The sequence below is a fragment of the Mirounga leonina genome, unplaced genomic scaffold, assembly GCF_011800145.1.
Source record: "Mirounga leonina isolate KUSES-001 unplaced genomic scaffold, KU_Mleo_1.0 Mir_53, whole genome shotgun sequence".
Taxonomy (NCBI): Eukaryota; Metazoa; Chordata; class Mammalia; order Carnivora; family Phocidae; genus Mirounga; species Mirounga leonina.
The window spans coordinates 63,210,115-63,229,130 of NW_023270807.1; the positions used below are offsets into that span (position 1 = coordinate 63,210,115).

General features: G+C 38.3%; 1 protein-coding gene across 1 annotated transcript in view; it reads right to left on the bottom strand.

The window, feature by feature from the left end:
- PDSS2 (decaprenyl diphosphate synthase subunit 2) overlaps nt 1–19,016 on the bottom strand; it is a 248,986-nt gene that overhangs the window by 95,260 nt on the left and 134,710 nt on the right. Inside the window, exon 3 of the mRNA XM_034991728.1 lies at nt 10,327–10,525. Within this exon, the coding sequence (XP_034847619.1) occupies nt 10,327–10,525 (199 nt within the window). The remainder of the gene's footprint in view (nt 1–10,326; nt 10,526–19,016) is intronic.

A 19,016-nucleotide genomic window follows, 5' to 3' on the forward strand; every position in this document is an offset into this window, starting at 1 on the left:
CCATATTGGGCTCCCTGCTCAGCAAGGAGCCTGCTTCTCCCTCTGCCTGCCGCTCCCCCTGCTTGTGCAAGTGCTCTCTCTCTCTTGCTGACAAATAAATAAAACCTTAAAAAAAAAAATAATTTCCACAAATAAAATAGTGCATACAAGGTCATAATGTCTATTTTAAATGAGTATGAGGGGTGCCTGGGTGGCTTAGTTGTTAAAGCGTCTGCCTTCAGCTCAGGTCATGATCCCGGGGTCCTGGGATTGAGCCCCACGTCGGGCTCCCCGCTCTGCGGGAAGCCTGCTTCTCCTTCTCCCACTCCCCCTGCTTGTGTTCCCTCTCTCGCTGTCTCTCTCTGTCTGTCAAATAAATAAATTCTTAGAAAAAAAAAAATAAATGAGTATGATAGAGAAAATCTCAAATTTCATATGCTATAGCATGTTTCTAGGTTTCACTTTTTTTGGGGGGGAGTTCTACACCCAAAGTGGGGCTTGAACTCATGACCACAAGAACAAGAGTGGCATGCTCTACTGACTGAGCCAGCCAGGCACTCCTGGGTTTCACTTTTTTTAAAGAGAGAGAGTGCATGTGCATGGGGAGGTGGGGCAGAGGGAGAGGGAGGGGGGAGAGAACATCTTTATCAGGCTCCACGCCCAGCATGGAGCCCAATGAGGGGCTCAATATCACAACCCTAAGATCATGACTTGAGCCAAATCAAGAGCTTAACCGACTGAGCTACCCAGGTGCTCCAGGTTTCACTTTTTAACATGAATTTGAAAGTAGAATTAATATAACAAATAATACAAATATCAAGTAACCAATAGCAATCTCTTTATTAAAATATATAGATGTGTAAAAGGAGGAGATTTATATGCATAAATTGAGCATTATTTATACAAACAAAATTCTTCCTTGTAAACAACATATTTATGCCTTTAGGAAAACAAAGTTAACATAAGGAAATACATCAGCTATGTAAGGAGTACATCTGTGCCCCTGGTTATTTAGAAATATAAATCACTAATGCTTAATAGAACAGTCCCCAGGAATGACATGATAATGTTCTGGGATGCTCAAACAAGACCCAGGCTAAGTCACAGTCTCCCACCTGATGTATAGTGATAGGTCCATTAGATGAAAAGTACTTTAAAAATAGAAAAAAATAGCATGGTGAGTTCAATTTTTTAAACACTAGGATTATCACTACGCATGTAAAAGACAAGACTTAAAGAAGATGACAAGTAGTAATCACACAGCCTTATTTGTACTGTGGCTTAATCCTAAACCACAGATCCAGTCTACAAAACAAACAGGGACCCAAAAAAAGCCTCTAATGGTCAGCCAGATTTCTAAATTACAGTGCTTTTCCAGTTCATGTTTTTTCCCCCAATTATTCAGCATGTCTCACTGATAGCTTGATGCTCAGACACTAAAATTTTAGATTCTGGTATGACCCCATCATTCCAGGATCCAATGATATTCTACATGAACACAATAGAGAGCAACTTATTTCAATGGAGTCAGGGAATTTATGGCTTAAAAAGAGGCATTCTAAGGTCTCTAAGTCTAGGGTCTGTGGACAGTGAAGTACTAAAACAAAAAGTTGACCTTAGCTTCCATAATTGAAAATGAATGAAAACTCAAAACACTAATTTTTAAACTCACTCTTGAATTCAAAATCTTGTTAATTCAAATTTATTTTTATAATTCTTAGGCAGACGCCTAAGAAGACAATTACCAGAGGATTAATATATCAATTTCTATACTTAGAGATATTTAAAAATCTAAGTGTTACCTAAGGCAATTACCTTGAAGACCCCTAATATCTTCAGGGAAAAGCCAAAGGGAGAATAATTGACTTTGCTAATTTTACCCTTGACAATTATAAAACAGCTCTGAATTTCTTATGACTGCAGAGCCCTTCATCTAATGGTCTGCCCCAGGATAAGTACAGAGATAAACACATAATACAGAAATTCAGACAAGAATTCAGTAGCACAAGAAAATGGAAAATTGGTAGAATGAATAAGTCATAAAAAATTAAAGTTGCTACAAATATGCTAACTTTAATTACCAAGTTAAATACACACCCTCAAAAAAAAGCTGTCACTGTGAAAAGACTGACATACTATATACAGAAATTCTGTATTAAGTTGTCTACTCCCTCACTACCGTGGTCCCTCTTTTCATTGCCTTTTTTTTTTTTAAGATTTTATTTATTTATTTATTTGAGAGACAGTAAGAGTGAGAGAGCACAAGCAAGGGGGGGAGCAGCAGAGGGAGAGGGAGAAGCAGGCTCCCTGCCAAGCAGGGAGCCCAATGCGGGGCTCAATCCCAGGACCCTGGGATCACGACCTGAGCCGAAGGCAGACGCTTAACAGACTGAGCCACCCAGGCGCCCCTCTCTTTTCACTGCCATTGCTGACAAATTTTTCTTTTCTTTTTTTAAGTAGAGTATAATTGACATACAATATCCTATTAGTTTTAAGTGTACATTATAGTGATGCAATATTTCTTTAAAAAGATTTATTTTAGAGAGAGAAAGAGAGAGAGTGGGGGGAGGGGCAGAGGGAGAGGGAGAGGATCTTTTTTTTTTTTTTTTAAAGATTTTATTTATTTATTCATGACAGACAGAGAGAGAGAGAGAGGCGGAGGGAGAAGCAGGCTCCCGAGGAGCAGGGAGCCCGATGCGGGACTCGATCCCAGGACCCTGAGATCACGACCTGAGCCGAAGGCAGACACTTAACCATCTGAGCCACCCAGGTGCCCGAGGATCTTTTTTTTTTAAGATTTTATTTATTTATTTGTCAGAGGGAGAGAGCGAGTGAGTGAGCACAAGCAGGGGGAGTGGCAGGCAGAGGGAGAGGGAGAGAATCTTTAAGCAGACTCTGTGCTGAGCGCAGAGCCGGACACAGGGCTAGATCTCAAAACCCTGAGATCATGACCTGAGCCGAAACCAAGAGTCTGACACTAAACTGACTGTGCCACCCAGGTGCCCCAGTGATGCAGTATTTTGACGCATTGCAGAATGATCCCTACAATAAGTCTAGTTGCTATCCATCACCACACAAAGCCATTACAATATTATTGACCTATGTTCCTTATGCTATACATTACATCCTCATGACTTACTTAATTTATAACTGCAAGTTTGTTCCTCTTAATCCCCTTTACCTATTTTGTCCACCCCAACCCCTCCCCCTTTGGAAACCAACAGTTTGTTTCCTGTATCTATGAATGTTTCTATTCTGTTGTTCATTTGTTTGTTTTTTAGGTTGCACATATAAGTGAGATTATATGACATTTGTCTTTCTGAGTCTGACTTATTTCACTTGGCATAATATCCTCCAGGTCCAACCCTGTTGTCACAAATGGCAAGAGTTCATTCTTTTTTATGGCTGAGTAATATTCACACACACACACACACCCATATATATAGCATATGGTATATATACCACATCTTCTTTAACCATTCATCTATCAACAATGTTTTTTTCTTGTAAGAGAAAATTAAAACATCATTAAACAGAAATCTAACTTTACTAAGACTTTAACCATATGTATAGAACTTTAAAAAAATTTAATATTGCCCCAAAGAAATATTTATCACTATCTCCTCCTCCAACTAAAAAATGCTTATTAATGATTACCATTATCCTTAATCAACTTAAGCTTCTGGGAACTCATTTAATAAAATTAGTCTTCTGAGATATAACTTTACTTTCCTTAAAATAAACTGCCAAGTATTTAAATGAAAGGAATTGGTTCTGAGTATGGAAGATTTGCTTTATCAAAGAGAATTCTTGATGTTCAAGAACTTATAATCTCCTCAGTTTAAACTACTGTTCACATGGTTTGGAAACCATCTAGTATGATTAAAAGAGAACAACTAGAAGCCTAGATTTGTAGAAGATCAATTATAGACCCCTGGACATGGTACTTAAGGCCTTTCACAAGAACTGATCCAGCGAAGTATCTTTTGAAATTGACCTTCACAGAGCCTTCAAATTTTGAAGAACAAGGAACAAAAAGATCCTTTTTTTTTGGATGAACAGAATGGTTGCAACAGAATAAAGGCTTCAATTCCACACACAATTATCAAATTTAAAAAACAATATACCATGGCTTAAAAAGGAAAAAGAAATTCCTCACCAAAAAGGGTCAATAAAATGAAAATTTTAAAGTGCAAACTGGTGCAGAGACCATGAAGGTATTAGGGCTCACTGAAGAGGAAGGAAATGCCTGATCATTCTTATTTCACAGAGAAGCTTCAGGCTGAACTGTTGCTTGGATATGCTGTTCTTGTTTTGTGTGTGGTGTTTTTTTTGTTTTTTTGTGTGTGTTTTTTTTTTTTTTTTGAATCTGCCACTGAAATCCAGTGCCTAATGGAGCAGATGGTGGAGGTCTTAGACTCTGGAACATTTATAGTGATGCTTCTGAATGCAAAACACCAAGAGTGGATTTCACAAACTATGAATCTGAATTGATTTTGATGGGAGTAAAGCTTCCATTTTCTCTGAACTTGAACTGTATTGAAAGATGTGTGAATGATACAAGCTAGCTAAGAAAAAGGAACACATTAAACATCATTTCCATAAAGTGAGTGGTGAAAGCAAGCGAATACTTGTTTATGTCATTACAGTATGATTATATTTGTAGGAAATACCATCTTCTTAATCTTATGTAAGATTTCATCAGAATAGCTTAAAGTATGTTAAAACTAATGATTAGAGAAAACAGAAATTTGTCTAAAGGCAGTAAGTCTTGTTTTAAGGTAGGGGCCAGGCTGAGGGCTAATTACTGAAATGTGGATCTAGTTACCAAATCCTGACTATCTCTTCTTAGGTATGTGGGTCTAATCTGTGAGTGGCCAGTGTGTGTGACTAGAGCTAGTCATGTGCAGCGCCAGGCACCCAGAAACTACACCAGCCTGTACTTTCTGAGGCCTCCTCCTTCTCCAAGACCCAAAGTTCATCACAGACTACAGCACATATGGTCAAGAGGAAAGATGGGATGATGGAGTCATAGAGTAGCTCTCAAAGGCAATGGATCAGTCATCCTTGCACTAACATAAGAATTCCAGTAAAGGAGAGAATTTAGTGAGATGCATCAAAGTAGGCTACATACATAGAAAATAGAACAATTTGAGGGTAAATAAAAAGAATGCTCAAATGGTAATAAATCTTTGGAGGGAGATTTAAGATTCTCTATTATTCCATTTTATATAACCAATTCATTTCTTACTCTGGCTTCCTTTCCATGTGAATATAAACTATATATTAAAGGTACCACTCCATTTTTTCCCCTAAAAATCAGCAGGTCCGTCTCATGAAATATGTGCTAGCCAAAAGTGTGATGGGGAGATAGGGCAGAATGCTATTTGTCTCCCGGTATCTGTTATCTGTATCTTCCATATTTTGGGCTGGACACATGGCTACCCACAAGAAAGTTTACATTTCCTAGTCTCCCTTATAAGTAGGTGTGGCCATATAATTAAATTCTGGCCAGTAGGTAAGCAGAACCATCTGAGTAACTTCTGAGAAATGTCTTTAAAGTGGTGATACTATATTTATCATCCAAACTGGGACACTTGAGAGTAAAAGAGAATACTAAGAAAATGAAATTTTTATAATTTTTGAAACATGTACTTATTAGCAGTTGACTTTATTATGTTGGTGGACTTGTTAACAAGTCCTACTCAAAAGCTATTTTCAAAACTGAAATTTAAGAAGAAAGAAAAATAACATATATCCGTGTACATTAAAACAAAAAAATAATTTTATATTGATTATCTGAATATTAAAAAAATAGCCAGTAGAATAATTATTCTTGGTATATATTTACATACTTTAACTCATTTCTTAGCATATCTGTCCCTAATATTGTGTAACTGGCATTTTTCTAAAGAATGTGCTTTTATTTTATTTTTTGAAAAGATTTTAAGTAATCTCTACACCCAACATGGGGCTTCAACCTACAATCCAGAGATCAAGAGTCACACACTCTACCAACTGAGCCAGCCAGGCGCCCCTCAAGAATGTGCTTTTAAAAATATGGCATTTGGGGGTGCCTAGGTGGCTCAGTTGGTTGAGCATTTGCCTTTGGTTCGGTCCTGGGATCGAGCTCTGTGTCGGGCTCCCTGCTTGTGGGGTGCCTGTTTCTCCCTCTCCTCCCCTCTTGTGCTCTCTCTCTCAAATGAATGGATAAAATCTTAAAAAAAAAAAAAAAAAAAAAAATATATATATATATATATATATATATACACACACACATATACATATATATGGCATTTAAGAATTATATATATAATATATATATTACAGCATTTAAGAACTAAACTGCCAGCAATATTCTTCACAGTTGCATTTTATGACTAATTTGAAATTATTGATACCTTCAATTGATTCTTATTGGTAGACCATATTTTTAATTGAGGAAATGCTCATTCTACAGATTCTGAGTTACCTGATAAGCTCTGAGCAAATCTGCTAAATGGAAAAGAAACTCAATTCTAATTTTTTAAATATTGTAAAGTATAACTATTCCAGCCCAAATATTTTCAAGGTACTGTCTTTTTGCTTCCTTCAAAGTACCTTTCTTTGACAAATATTTTTATAAGACAAAGCTTGTCAAATAAATTGCCTCTATGATTCTTTTGAATGTTTTACTAAAATTAGATGCTGCAAAATCTAGGCCTTCTCAATTTCATTTTATTCGTGTGTGTATAATTTATTCAAAATAGCAGCACTACCAAAAGATTCTTCTTGCAAGGTGAGATATTCCAAATCACAATTATAGAACTGTAAATTTTAATCTTGGGAGCATTTGAGATCTTACTATTTATTTTGTTCTGTTCCTCCCTTGCTTTTGTAAGGAAAAATTCCAATGGAATTTTCATTAATTGTTTTCATTGTAATTTCCTAAAAGTTTCATTTGGTGTTCTACTTGTTGAACATTTGATTTAAGATTTTGAGTGGATTTTGAGCAAGATGTTCACCAAAATTTTATGACTCATTTATATAAAATTCAATACCATTGTTGGGTATAAAGATTTTGAGAATCTGATTAATGATAGGCAACAAAGACAGAAGGTACACACTGCAGTGCTGAACTGTATTTTTTTTTTTTTTTAAAGATTTTATTTATTTTTTTGACAGAGAGAGACATAGCGAGAGCAGGAACACAAGCAGGGGGAGTGGGAGAGGGAGAAGCAGGCTTCCGGTGGAGCAGAGAGCCCGATGTGGGACTCGATCCCAGGACCCTGGGATCATGACCTGAGCCGAAGGCAGACGCTTAATGACTGAGCCACCCAGGCGCCCTGAACTGTATTTTTGTACTCAGAGTAACACCAAAATTCTCAAAATCTTATAGCTTAAAGACTTGAACATTAAAGATACTTGAAATTTTTATAACAATACCTTCTATTTCAACTTAGAGAATGTTAACACTTGTTTGGATATGATTATGAATTATGGGTATGCCACAGTGAATTCCAACTACTCCATAGGTTTCACAATGTAGTAAGAACATTGTTTTTACCACAACACTATGTGTGCCTCACCAAAATGTGTACTTGTATTATTATTGTAAACTAATAATTTTATCTCCCATGTTGTACTTTATTTATTTAAGAGATCTCTACATCCTGCGTGGGGCTTGAACTCACGACCCCAAGATCAAGAGTCGGATGCTCTACTAACTGAGCCAGCTAGGTGCCCCTTCCATGTTGTACTTTAAACTGAATTTCCAAACTCACTCATAATGGCTTTACCTTTGATAGAATATACTTCCAAAAGCTTTACCTTGATCCCATGAACAGATGGAAAAAATAAAAACATTTTCTGAATTAACTAAAATGATTTAATTGAAGTACCAGCTGGCACTCAACTAAAACTGGAATTACTTAACTGTAAAGTTCTTCTGCCAATGGAGCCAACAAATATAAAGTTACTGCTTACTTTTTCCTATGTGCACATAAAAAACCTGTAGTCGAAAAATGAGTGAAATTAATCTAGAAAAAGAGACATCTGTCTAAAAGTTAGGCTTCACTTTTTCAGCAGATTTGTTTTCATGTGGTCAGTGATACCAGTATGGCCTCCCCAGTGGATGTAAATGTAAACATTTTGTGCAAATTACACGTTCCTTATCAACTTTCTCAGTACTTTAAAAAATGAAATATATAGTTTTTAGCTTATTGCTGCCAAAAGGGTTTATTGCAAAAACAAACTGTTGCCAAACAATAAAATAGTTACAGGTTTACATTACACAAGCAAGTGTGCTCAGTCTACTCTCTACCCTCTCTGATCAGCCTTGATTTCCCACATATACTCACCAATGCCCCACTTCCACCTTACTATGTTTCCCATTGAGCTTTGGGACTGGTACCTGGTGGCTTGGTGACTCTTGAAGGCCATGCACAGGCCACAGTACAATTGCGTGATACATCAAATGGCAGCAATTTCAAATACTTCTACACCTGATATAGGAAAAAGTTAACGATTAACCTAGACAGTCAGTGCACTTTGTTTTATCAGCAATTGCCCTGCGTTCTGTCCTTGATTGGGAGGTGTCTGAAAGGGTTGGGAAAAGAGGTAAGTTATTGCTGGTTGTCCTCCAGATTTACTATCACCTTAACATGAGAACACTCTCCATTGTACATGGGTCTCATATTCTATTAGCCTACACTAGACAAAAACTCAGGCAGAGGTTGGAAGTATAAAGTAGACGTCTATGAAACCCATCCTGGCTCATCCTAATGGAATTATTAGTAATCATTCTCTGTTAAAAAATCCAGGACAAATGTTAAGACAGATGGGATTCTGGGACAGTGGACTTACACTGAGACTATCCTTAGCAAACCAGGATGTACCCTCACTTGACCTTCAGGTGAAGGAGATCTGCCTTTCTCTGTCTTCCTCCTCCTCCTTTCCTATTGACTGGAGTGAGAACATGATGGCAGCTATTTGGGGCCAAAAATACAGTAGTAAGGTAAGGATGGCAGAGCAGTAAGACAGAAAATGCCTTTGGTTCCCGACTTTGTAGAATCAATCCTAGACTAGACTGCCTAGTCCTGGATTTTTTTTTTTTTTTTTAAGATTTTATTTATTTATTTGACAGAGAGAGACACAGCGAGAGAGAGGGAACACAAGCAGGGCAAGTGGGAAAGGGAGAAGCAGGCTAACTGCCGAGCAGGGAGCCCGATGCGGGGCTCGATCCCAGGACCCCGGGATCACGACCTGAGCCGAAGGCAGACGTTTAATGACTGAGCCACCCAGGCGCCCCATCCTGGATGTTTTTACATGAAAAAGAATAAATCCTATCTTGTTTCGGCCACTGTTATTTTATAACTAAACCTAATTCAAACTCATATATAAGGAATATCTCTACAATCTTTCTAGAAAGCAGCTTGGCAATATGTATCAAGAATGCTAAAAATGGGGCGCCTGGGTGGCTCAGTTGGTTAAACGACTGCCTTCAGCTCAGGTCATGATCCTGGAGTCCCTGCATCGAGTCCCGCATCGGGCTCCCTGCTCAGCAGGGAGTCTGCTTCTCCCTCTGACCCTGCCCCCTCTCATGCTCTCTCTCTCATTCTCTCTTTCTCAAATAAATAAATAAAATCTTTAAAAAAAAAAAGAATGCTAAAAATGATTAAACCCTTTGAGCCACTTTTAGGTATTTATCTGAACAAAATAATCTGGAATGAGGGATACTGCTGTGTAAAGATGTTTACTGCAGATTTATTTATGACAATAAAAAATAAGAAGCAACTTAAGTTCCCAAAATGAGACATTTGTTAAATAAATGATATTACATCTAAATAACTGAATATTATGCAACCATTAACAAGTTTGTGAAAAATGTTAATAACAGGGGAAAATACCCACATCATAATATGAAGTAGGAAAAAATAGGCAGGACTAAAAAAAAAACAACTTATACATGTAAGTTCTCACCTATGTTACAAAAAATTCACATATATAAAGGTAGGAGCAAGCAAACAAAAAGCTTGAAAGGAAACCCATCACAATATTAACTAACAGTGATTATCTCTGGATGGTGAGGTAATATAGGTAATATCTGTTTATAGATCTTCTCTGTGCTAAATATTTAACAGTATTCTATAATTAACAAATAATTATAACCAGAAAAAAACAAATTAATTTCAAAACTCTTTGTTAGCATTTACCGGCTTTACTGGTGTGGACACTGCCACCATCTTCATCACAATTTTACTGAGCATCTACATGTGGGGAGCTGGGGCAGCAGGGTGCACAGACCTCCACAGCTCCAGTAGAGCCACCTAAAAGTCATCCAGACATGAGTAACCTGCCCGGTATTACCTTGGTGTTCTGTAGCAGCGCTAGTCTGTTGCAGGCATTTGCTAGAAGAAAGTCTCCACTCAGGATAGCTATTTTATTTCCAAATTGCATGTCTTTCAATAGTCCATCAGAAGATTGCAATTCATTTAAATTTACTATCCCACGATGTACGAGGAGAGCAGTATGGATAAGTTCTGTGATCTCTGCCAAACTTCTTTGACTGAAACATGAAGGTAAGACTTGTCTGAGTGTCAAGAATACCACCACATCAGTAATGTCAGACTTCAGTTTCCAAAAGTAAAATATTTCAGTGACTAGTCTCTCTCTCTCTCTCTCTTTTTAAAGATTATTCCTTTTTAATGACGTTTTTAATAGAGGACTCTCTAATGAGCAGTTTGGGATCTATAAGCAGATCTTGACATGTTCCTTCCCTAGAATATTCCTTACCCTCCCTCCCATGAATAACCAGGATTCCCCAGAGAGAAGCTACCAGTGGGGCCACCCTCTACAGTTCCATTTAGATACTCTGTTATCAGTATACCCCTTTCCCACCTCTGTAATTTTAGGATTTCTGAAATTCCTTACTAGTACCTAATGAAATTCCAATTTAAGGAGGACCATAACCCGTGTCAGGCATTAAGTTAAACACTTTAATATGCTATCTTTTTTAATCCTAATGCAAAGCTATGGGATTTACAGAGATGAATAAAATGTGGTCTCTTTCTTCAAAGACCTTACATTTCAGAATAAAAACCAAGATATATACCTACAGTAGTAAATAAAACAGAGAAGGCCCTGGAGAAGTTTATAGTATAGTACTGTATCAGATGGAATGTCAAGTAATGTTGCTTTTCTTTCCTTTCCTTTTTTTAAAAAAATTTTTTAAAAGATTTTATTTATTTATTTGACAGACAGACAGAGAGGCACAAGCAGGGGGAACGTCAGAGGCAGAGGGAGAGGGAGAAGCAGGCTCCCTGCTGAGCAGGGAGCCCAACTCGGGGATTCGATCCCAGGACCCTGAGATCATGACCCGAGCCGAAGGCAGACGCTTAACTGACTGAGCCACCCAGACGGCCCTCCATTTTTTTTTTTTTTAAAGATTTTATATACTTATTTAAGAGATAGAGAGGAGAGCAAGAGACCAGAAGCAGGGGGTGGGGGGAGGGGCAGAGGGAGAGGGAGAAGCAGACTCTCAGCTGAGCAGGGAGCCTGACATGGGGCTTCATCCCAGGACCCCTGGATCCCAGGACCTGAGCCGAAGGCAGAGCTTAACCAACTGAGCCACCCAGGTGCCCGAAATGTTTCTTTTCTTATACTTTTCTATAGTTTGTACATTTTCTATTCACAAAAGCATTATTTTAAAATCATAATAACCCAAACAATTACTAAAATATTTAAATTTCATAACCATCCTATGATAGATATTAACTCCTTTTTATAGCTGAGAAAATTGTTGCACACCAATAAATGGCTTTCCCAAAGGCACACAGTAATGTAGAGCTGCTAATCTGTTGGAATCTGTTACAAATGACTTTATGTGAATCACACCCCTTGGTTTCCGTGCTCCTGTGTTGTCCCCTCCACATCAACTCTGGGCTTAGCCATGTGACTGACTTTGGCCAAAAGCACCTTCGAAAATGTGACATAAGCAAAGCCTGAAAAACGCTGTATTAAGACTTGTCCAAAGCAGTCACATGAGTGACCCCAGGCAGAAGAACCATCTGGTCAATCCACAGAATGATAAGAAATAAAATGACTGTTGCGGGTTACTAAATACAGGGTAGCTTGCTATGTAGCAATTGATACCTGATACAGAAACTGGTATATCTGGGTGTGACGTGCTGCTCAACAAAAGCCTAAAATATGTCTGTGGCTTTGCGTCTGAATGATGGGGGCTAAGTGGGAAAGCTGAAGAAATGGCACATTCCTAGTGGCAGCTGGAAAGGCAGTGAAGCAATTGTTACTGGAGACTGAGAAGGGACATACTGTGTTAGAAGGCAGTGAAACAATTGGCAAAACTGTTGCCTATGGTAACTTGAAAGACAGAAAATATATATAATGAAATTATGTATCTGGATAAGGGGACTGATTCTCAGGCAGAATGATGAAATGCCATCTGGATTATTGTAGCTGCGTATGACAAGGGACAAGAGAAATGAGCTACAGAGAGAACTGTTAGTTTTGAAGCACAATTTAAAGGAACTATAAAGGAGAAAAGACTTGCTAGGTTGAAAATAAAACCTCCACATCTCCAGCCTTTCCAGAAAAAAGCCTGTCAAAGAAAGAAATGGGGGCGCCTGGGTGGCTCAGTCGTTAAGCGTCTGCCTTCGGCTCGGGTCATGGTCCCAGGGTCCTGGGATCGAGTCCCACATCGGGCTCCCTGCTCAGCGGGAAGCCTGCTTCTCCCTCTCCCGCTCCCCCTGCTTGTGTTCCTGCTCTCGCTCTCTCTCTTTTTAAAGATTTTAAAATCTTAAAAAAAAAAAAAAAGAAAAGAAAGAAATGGTATTAGGAAAAAGATTATATCAAAACTGTGGCTGTAAGAACTTTTCTAAAGACCTAAAAAATTTAAGGTGATGCTCAACAGACCCTTTGGCTAGATAAAAGGTCTTCTAAGAACTCTAAGGGTATTGTCCCACAGCAGCCTTACACTCAAAGTAGAGGTGTCCATCCCAAAAAAGAACTATGGACGTGGCTTTTAGGGCATGGAATGAACAGTTATGACATTCACAGAAATCCCAAAAAGCTTTTAAGGAAGTTGTATGAGCTTCAACTAAAAGTGACAAGGGACAGTTCAAAGGAAAAAAAGGAGCTTCTAAACCAACTTTCCATGGATAAGAAATCAGGCTGAGACAGCTACTCAGCTATAAGTATGAATCATTTCTTCCTCTTCTTCTTTTTTTTTTTTATTAAAGTATAGTTGACACACAGCGTTATGTTAATTTCAGGTGTATGACACAGTGATTCGGTAAGTCTGTGTTATGCTATGCTCACCACAAGTGTAGCTATCTCTGAATCATTTCTTACTGAAAATGTTCAGGGAAAATAGTTCCAAGGGCAAAGGATTCTGGAAGACAGTGAAATAGGGAACCTCTCCCAGGAAAAAGACTGGGCCCTACTCAAGAAATATTCTTTGCTTCTAGAGTAAGAGGTTCTGATACTGTGTGCCCAGCTGGATTTCAGGATTACTATGGACCATTGATTATTATGTGCTTCCAAATCCTCCCTCTTTTTAATGGAAGTGACTATTGTGGTTATCTTGTTCCCAACTCACCATTCTATGCTAGGTGTGTAGTGGTGATAGGGGTAAATAACTCATCCTTTTAGTTCCCTGCACCTCTGGAGCCACATCCACAACTGGACCTAACAAAAATTATGAGCTCATGGACCTCGAGCTTGACGCCATGAAATATATGAGACTTTGGGGTCTTGGGAGATGGTAAGTATATTTTGCAAAAGGAAGGAATGTGAATCATGGGGACCCGAGAGTAGACTGTGGCAGATGGTTATACCAACGCATACCTCCTGACATCTATGTCACGTCTCCTCCCTGATTAACTCTGAGTTGATTATATGACTTGCTTGGCCAGTGGGATATCAGCAAATGTGGGACAAACAAGCTTGGTAAGTGTTTTTGCATTGGGGCTTACCCTCTTGGAATGCTGCCCTGAGACTACATGTGAAGAAACCTAATCTAGCCTCCTTGAGATGAAAGACAACATGGAGAGGAGAATACCCAGCTTTCCTAAACATGCTCACCCTCCAGTTGGCCTACCAGGTAAATGCAGCCACATAAATAAACCCAGGAGAAACTAGCAGAGGATCAGTCCAGCCAACCCACAGAACTATGAAAAATAAAATGTTTACTGTTTTAAGCCACCAAGTTTTGGGGCAGTTTTGTTATACAACAGATAACTGATAGAGACTTCAAAATCCAACCTATTTCCACTATACTAGGCTGCTTCCTAGATCGCCAGTTGAAGTATTTTAAAATTTTCTCTGAAGAAGGTAAATTTGTGCTGGGCCTTGAATGACAGGTATGATTTCTACAGCTGGAGAGAAGGGGCACACACAATAGTAGAACAGTAGGGATTAGGAACCCCAGAATAAGGAAGAACAGGACTCAAGCCTGGGTGAAGCAAGAGGAGAAAACGTGACCAGAGGGTGAGGAGGTCAGTTTGGTCAGAGTATAGGGTCTATGTGGATACGTTAGAAGTAGGAATCTGGAGCTAGATTATAGCAGGTTAAAGGGTCTGTATTTTGTTACACAGGCAGTGTTTTTGAGAAGGAGGGATGATATATATATATATATATTTTTTAAAGATTTTATTTATTTGACAGAGAGAGACATAGCGAGAGAGGGAACACAAGCAGGGGGAGTGGGAGAGGGAGAAGCAGGCTTCCCGCAGAGCAGGGAGCCTGATGTGGGACTCGATCCCAGGACCCTGGGATCATGACCTGAGCCGAAGGCAAAGGCTTAACGACTGAGCCACCGAGGCACCCCAAAATGATTTAGGAAAAATATTCTGAAGGTGATATGTAGAAAAATCTGAAAAAGTAGATAGTGAATAGAGAGATCAGTGAGGGAAGAAGCTATTACAAAGGCCCAAGGGAAATATAACAAAAGGGCTTGACTTAAAGGTCAAATTTAAGCATTTGACCCAGGACAACCTTAGACATGGAGACAAATAAATATAAAATAATCAAATAATAAATATGAGACTTTTTAATCCTAAAGACTACTGAGATGTTAACAGAAAACATTTAAAAACAAACAAAAGGAGATAACATTTAAAATTATCCTTTAAAAAAGTAATTCTTTTAAAAGAAAAGAATAAGAATTTTTCTCTCAAGAAAAATATGGTACTAGTTTAAACAACTATGACACAATAATTACATAAAGGTACAATTATATAAGATTAAGGAGCCAAACAACTTGGCATCTATAAAAGAAAAATCACATTTTTAATTTCCTTTGTTAAAAAAAAGTAAAAGAATATGTAAAAATGACCCAGTGGACACACAGTACTTGATTACAAATTGGGGGAGTAGGAGAACATGAACCAGTGAGTTAAACAGCTTGTAAATAAAGAGTAAATTCATGGTTTAGATGAAAACCTTACTATATCTCAAAGAAAATCACCAACAACAGAGCCTTAGAAGACTACTGAGAAGTTAATAGAAAGCATTTAAAAACTAAGAAAAGGAGCTAACATTTAAAATTATTCTTTAAAAAAGTAACTAAAAGAAAGGAATAAAAACATATTTTATTAGTATTCTGTTCTCTATAATACCAATCACTGTAAAAATCCATAAAAAAGTCACATTTCACAAAAATCACACAATGGGATTGTCAGCAAATGTATAACTCAGGAAGGGTTAAGCACTGGACAGATGTTTCATTCAGTCAGCTTACGAAAGAACATAATAACCAGGTATGCAAGAAGTTGTAGGTGTTTTGAATTACTCCGAGGCTGAAAGTAAATAATTGTGAGCTTTTAAGAAAGACATCCATAATCATAAAACAGCATTCATTAAATAAATAGCAATCTTTAAATGCCACATGGTCAGAATCAACAAAAACAATTGTAATAGTAAAAGTGAAAAGCCATAATTTGTACAGTACCCACCATTTACAAAGAACTTTCATTTATATTATCTACTTGTGAGTCTAATTACAGCAGGTCTGGGGAGGTTAAATACTTGATCAAGAACACTCAGTTTGTAAAGGACCAAGCTGGAACTCAGAGCCACCTTGTCATAATGACCAATGATAATTTAAAATGTTTATTTACATAATGAAGAGTAGATGAGGAGGGAAAAAAGGCCAAAGTCACCAATGTAACCAACACTGGTATCTGCCCACCAAAACTTGTCCAATTTTTATCCCTAGTTCTAAGCATGAGAGAAGATAATTTTCTTTTCTAAGATTTTATTTTTATTTGACAGAAAGAGAGAGAGAGAGAGAACAAGCAGGGGAGCAGCAGAGGGAGAGGGAGAAGCAGGCTCCCCGCTGAGCAGAGAGCCCGACGCGGGGCTCGATCCCACACGGGGCTCGATCCCAGGACCCTGGGATCATGACCTGAGCCGAAGGCAGTCACTTAACTGACTGAGCCACCCAGGCGCTCCAGATTCAGGGATTTAAAAAAAAAAAAAAAAAAACCCAGACTGGCAGTTAACAGTTACAAAGAGACAAAAATATTGCTATTAACACTACTTTTCTATAGAAAATAGAAATGAAATGATTTGTCATCTTTGAAATCTGTCCTGCAATTCCACTATCTGGTACTGCGCTCTCAATTTCTAAGATTTTATCATCAGATAAACAACTCCAGATACATTATGCAAGAGTATAATTTAGTGTATAGCAGAGAAGTAGTGACAGTATGAAAGAATCTGGGAAATTTTTCTTCTCATTATCTTATTCCTGTTTTAGCCAACCAAAGCAATCTAGTAAACTTTAAACATACTGGATTTTAAAAATTATCTTAAATAAAAGTCTTCATGCCATTTTATGTACATATATTTTAGTACTCTTGGGTATTTTTCATGCTAAATCTTGATTGGAAAAGAGTCACAAATGAATACCACTTATGTTAAATAATCAGAGTAGGGAAGTAATTACCACATTGAATGAAACTGAGGATTAATCAATGTTTCTACAAAAATTTTCAGCAAATCACTTTCTTTCAGTTACATTAAACAACTTCATCTGTTCTGATCCATTTTTTTCCCAACATTTCTCCAAATGTTTTTAGCATCCTAGGTTTTAGATGTAAGGATGGCAGACATTGCTAGTTACCTATCCATTCTTATGTTCCTCACTACCAATATATCTTTGATTATATATGGAGTGATAATGTACTCACTTAAAAATACCTCTCCAAGATCCCCTGAGGTTAGTAGTGATCATGTAGCACAGTCTGGCCAAAGAATGTAAGCAGAAATCTACTAGGTGGAGCTTCTGAGAAATCTCCTGAGTTCTGATGTTAGGGGACAGATTCAGTTGGTGTGTACCTTTGGCAATTTGGGCTTACCCCTTCTTCCTGTCTGCAAGATGGCCCACCTACTTTTCTGCCTAGAAGATGGCCCAGAAGAGACTTAAGGATCCTAAAGGGGACCCCCAACCTAAGGATGGTAGAGCAGGAAGAACAGAGAAGCTTGGGCCCCTAAAGACTTACTTCTTTGAGGGATATACCAGATCTGATGTGCCCACCTCTAGACTTCTTGTTAGCTGAGATAAACACTGTACTCTTTTAAGCTACTGTTGTTAGAGTCCTACTATATGCAGCCAAAAATAACTTCCTGAAAGACACGGTTAATAAAAATTACACCACAAAAGATGGCAAAGATATTTTATGTTCATATTTCTGCACTCTGGTTTTATTCACTTAATGTTATTTCTTTTTTTTTTTTTAAGATTTTATTTTATTTATTTGAGAGAGAGAGAATGAGAGAGAGCACATGAGAGGGGGGAGGGTCAGAGGGAGAAGCAGACTCCCTGCCGAGCAGGGAGCCCGATGCGGGACTCGATCCAGAGACTCCAGGATCATGACCTGAGCCGAAGGCAGTCGCTCAACCAACTGAGCCACCCAGGCGCCCCAACTTAATGTTATTTCTTAGAGGGCACCTGGCTGGCTTGGTTGGCGGAACGTGCCACTCTTGATCTTGGGGCCATGAGTTCGAGTTGGGTGTAAAGATTACTTAAAAAAGAAATTTAAAAAATTTTAAAAAATATTATCTCTTGGAGATATTCTACATCATTTCCAAACACAGAATCTCCCTGTTCTACTTAACATTTCTCTAGAGATCCACTGTATGGATGTACCATACAACTTTTTTTTTTTCATACAACTTTTGCTGCTACAGGGTGAGTGATAAATATATATATATATATATATATTTTTTTTTTTAAGATTTTATTTATTTGCGAGAGAGAGAATGAGAGAGAGCATGAGAGGGAGGAGGGTCAGAGGGAGAAGCAGACTCCCTGCTGAGCAGGGAGCCCGATGTGGGACTCGATCCCGGGACTCCAGGATCATGACCCAAGCCGAAGGCAGTCGCTTAACCAACTGAGCCACCCAGGCGCCCAAATATATTTTTTGTATAAAGAATTTTTAGAACTCCTAGAGTTAACCCATTCTGTGCTCGAAAGTCTTTGAACAGAGCTGTTATTTATTGTACTATCCTGTAATTCTTTCTTTTTTTTTTTTTAAAGATTTTATTTATTTATTTGACAGAGAGAAGCATAGTAAAGAGAGGGAACACAAGCAGGGTGAGTGGGAGAGGGGGAAGCAGGCTTCCCGCTGAGCAGGGAGCCCGATGTGGGGCTCGATCCCAGGACCCTGGGATCGTGACCTGAGCTGAAGGCAGATGCTTAACGACTGAACCACCCAGGCGCCCCCTGTAATTATTTCTTTAGCCATCTATCTACCTGCTACCCCTCTCCCTCACTGCACTGTAAATTATACTCCTGTTTCTCTAGGCTGCCTACAAATGTTTGTTAAATGAATAACTCTAATTAGCAGTCAATTTTATAAAGGTATAGTGGATTATTATGATTCTTAGTTTCAAAAGGGAAGGATGATATAAACTACAAAGTCAGGTTCATAGAATCAGAGTTCTTGACCCCAGAGGTCAATTAACCTCAATTAGCCCCATCCAGGGATGAGTGATAACTACCTCACAGGAGCCAGGTCTGCTGATAGTTTTAA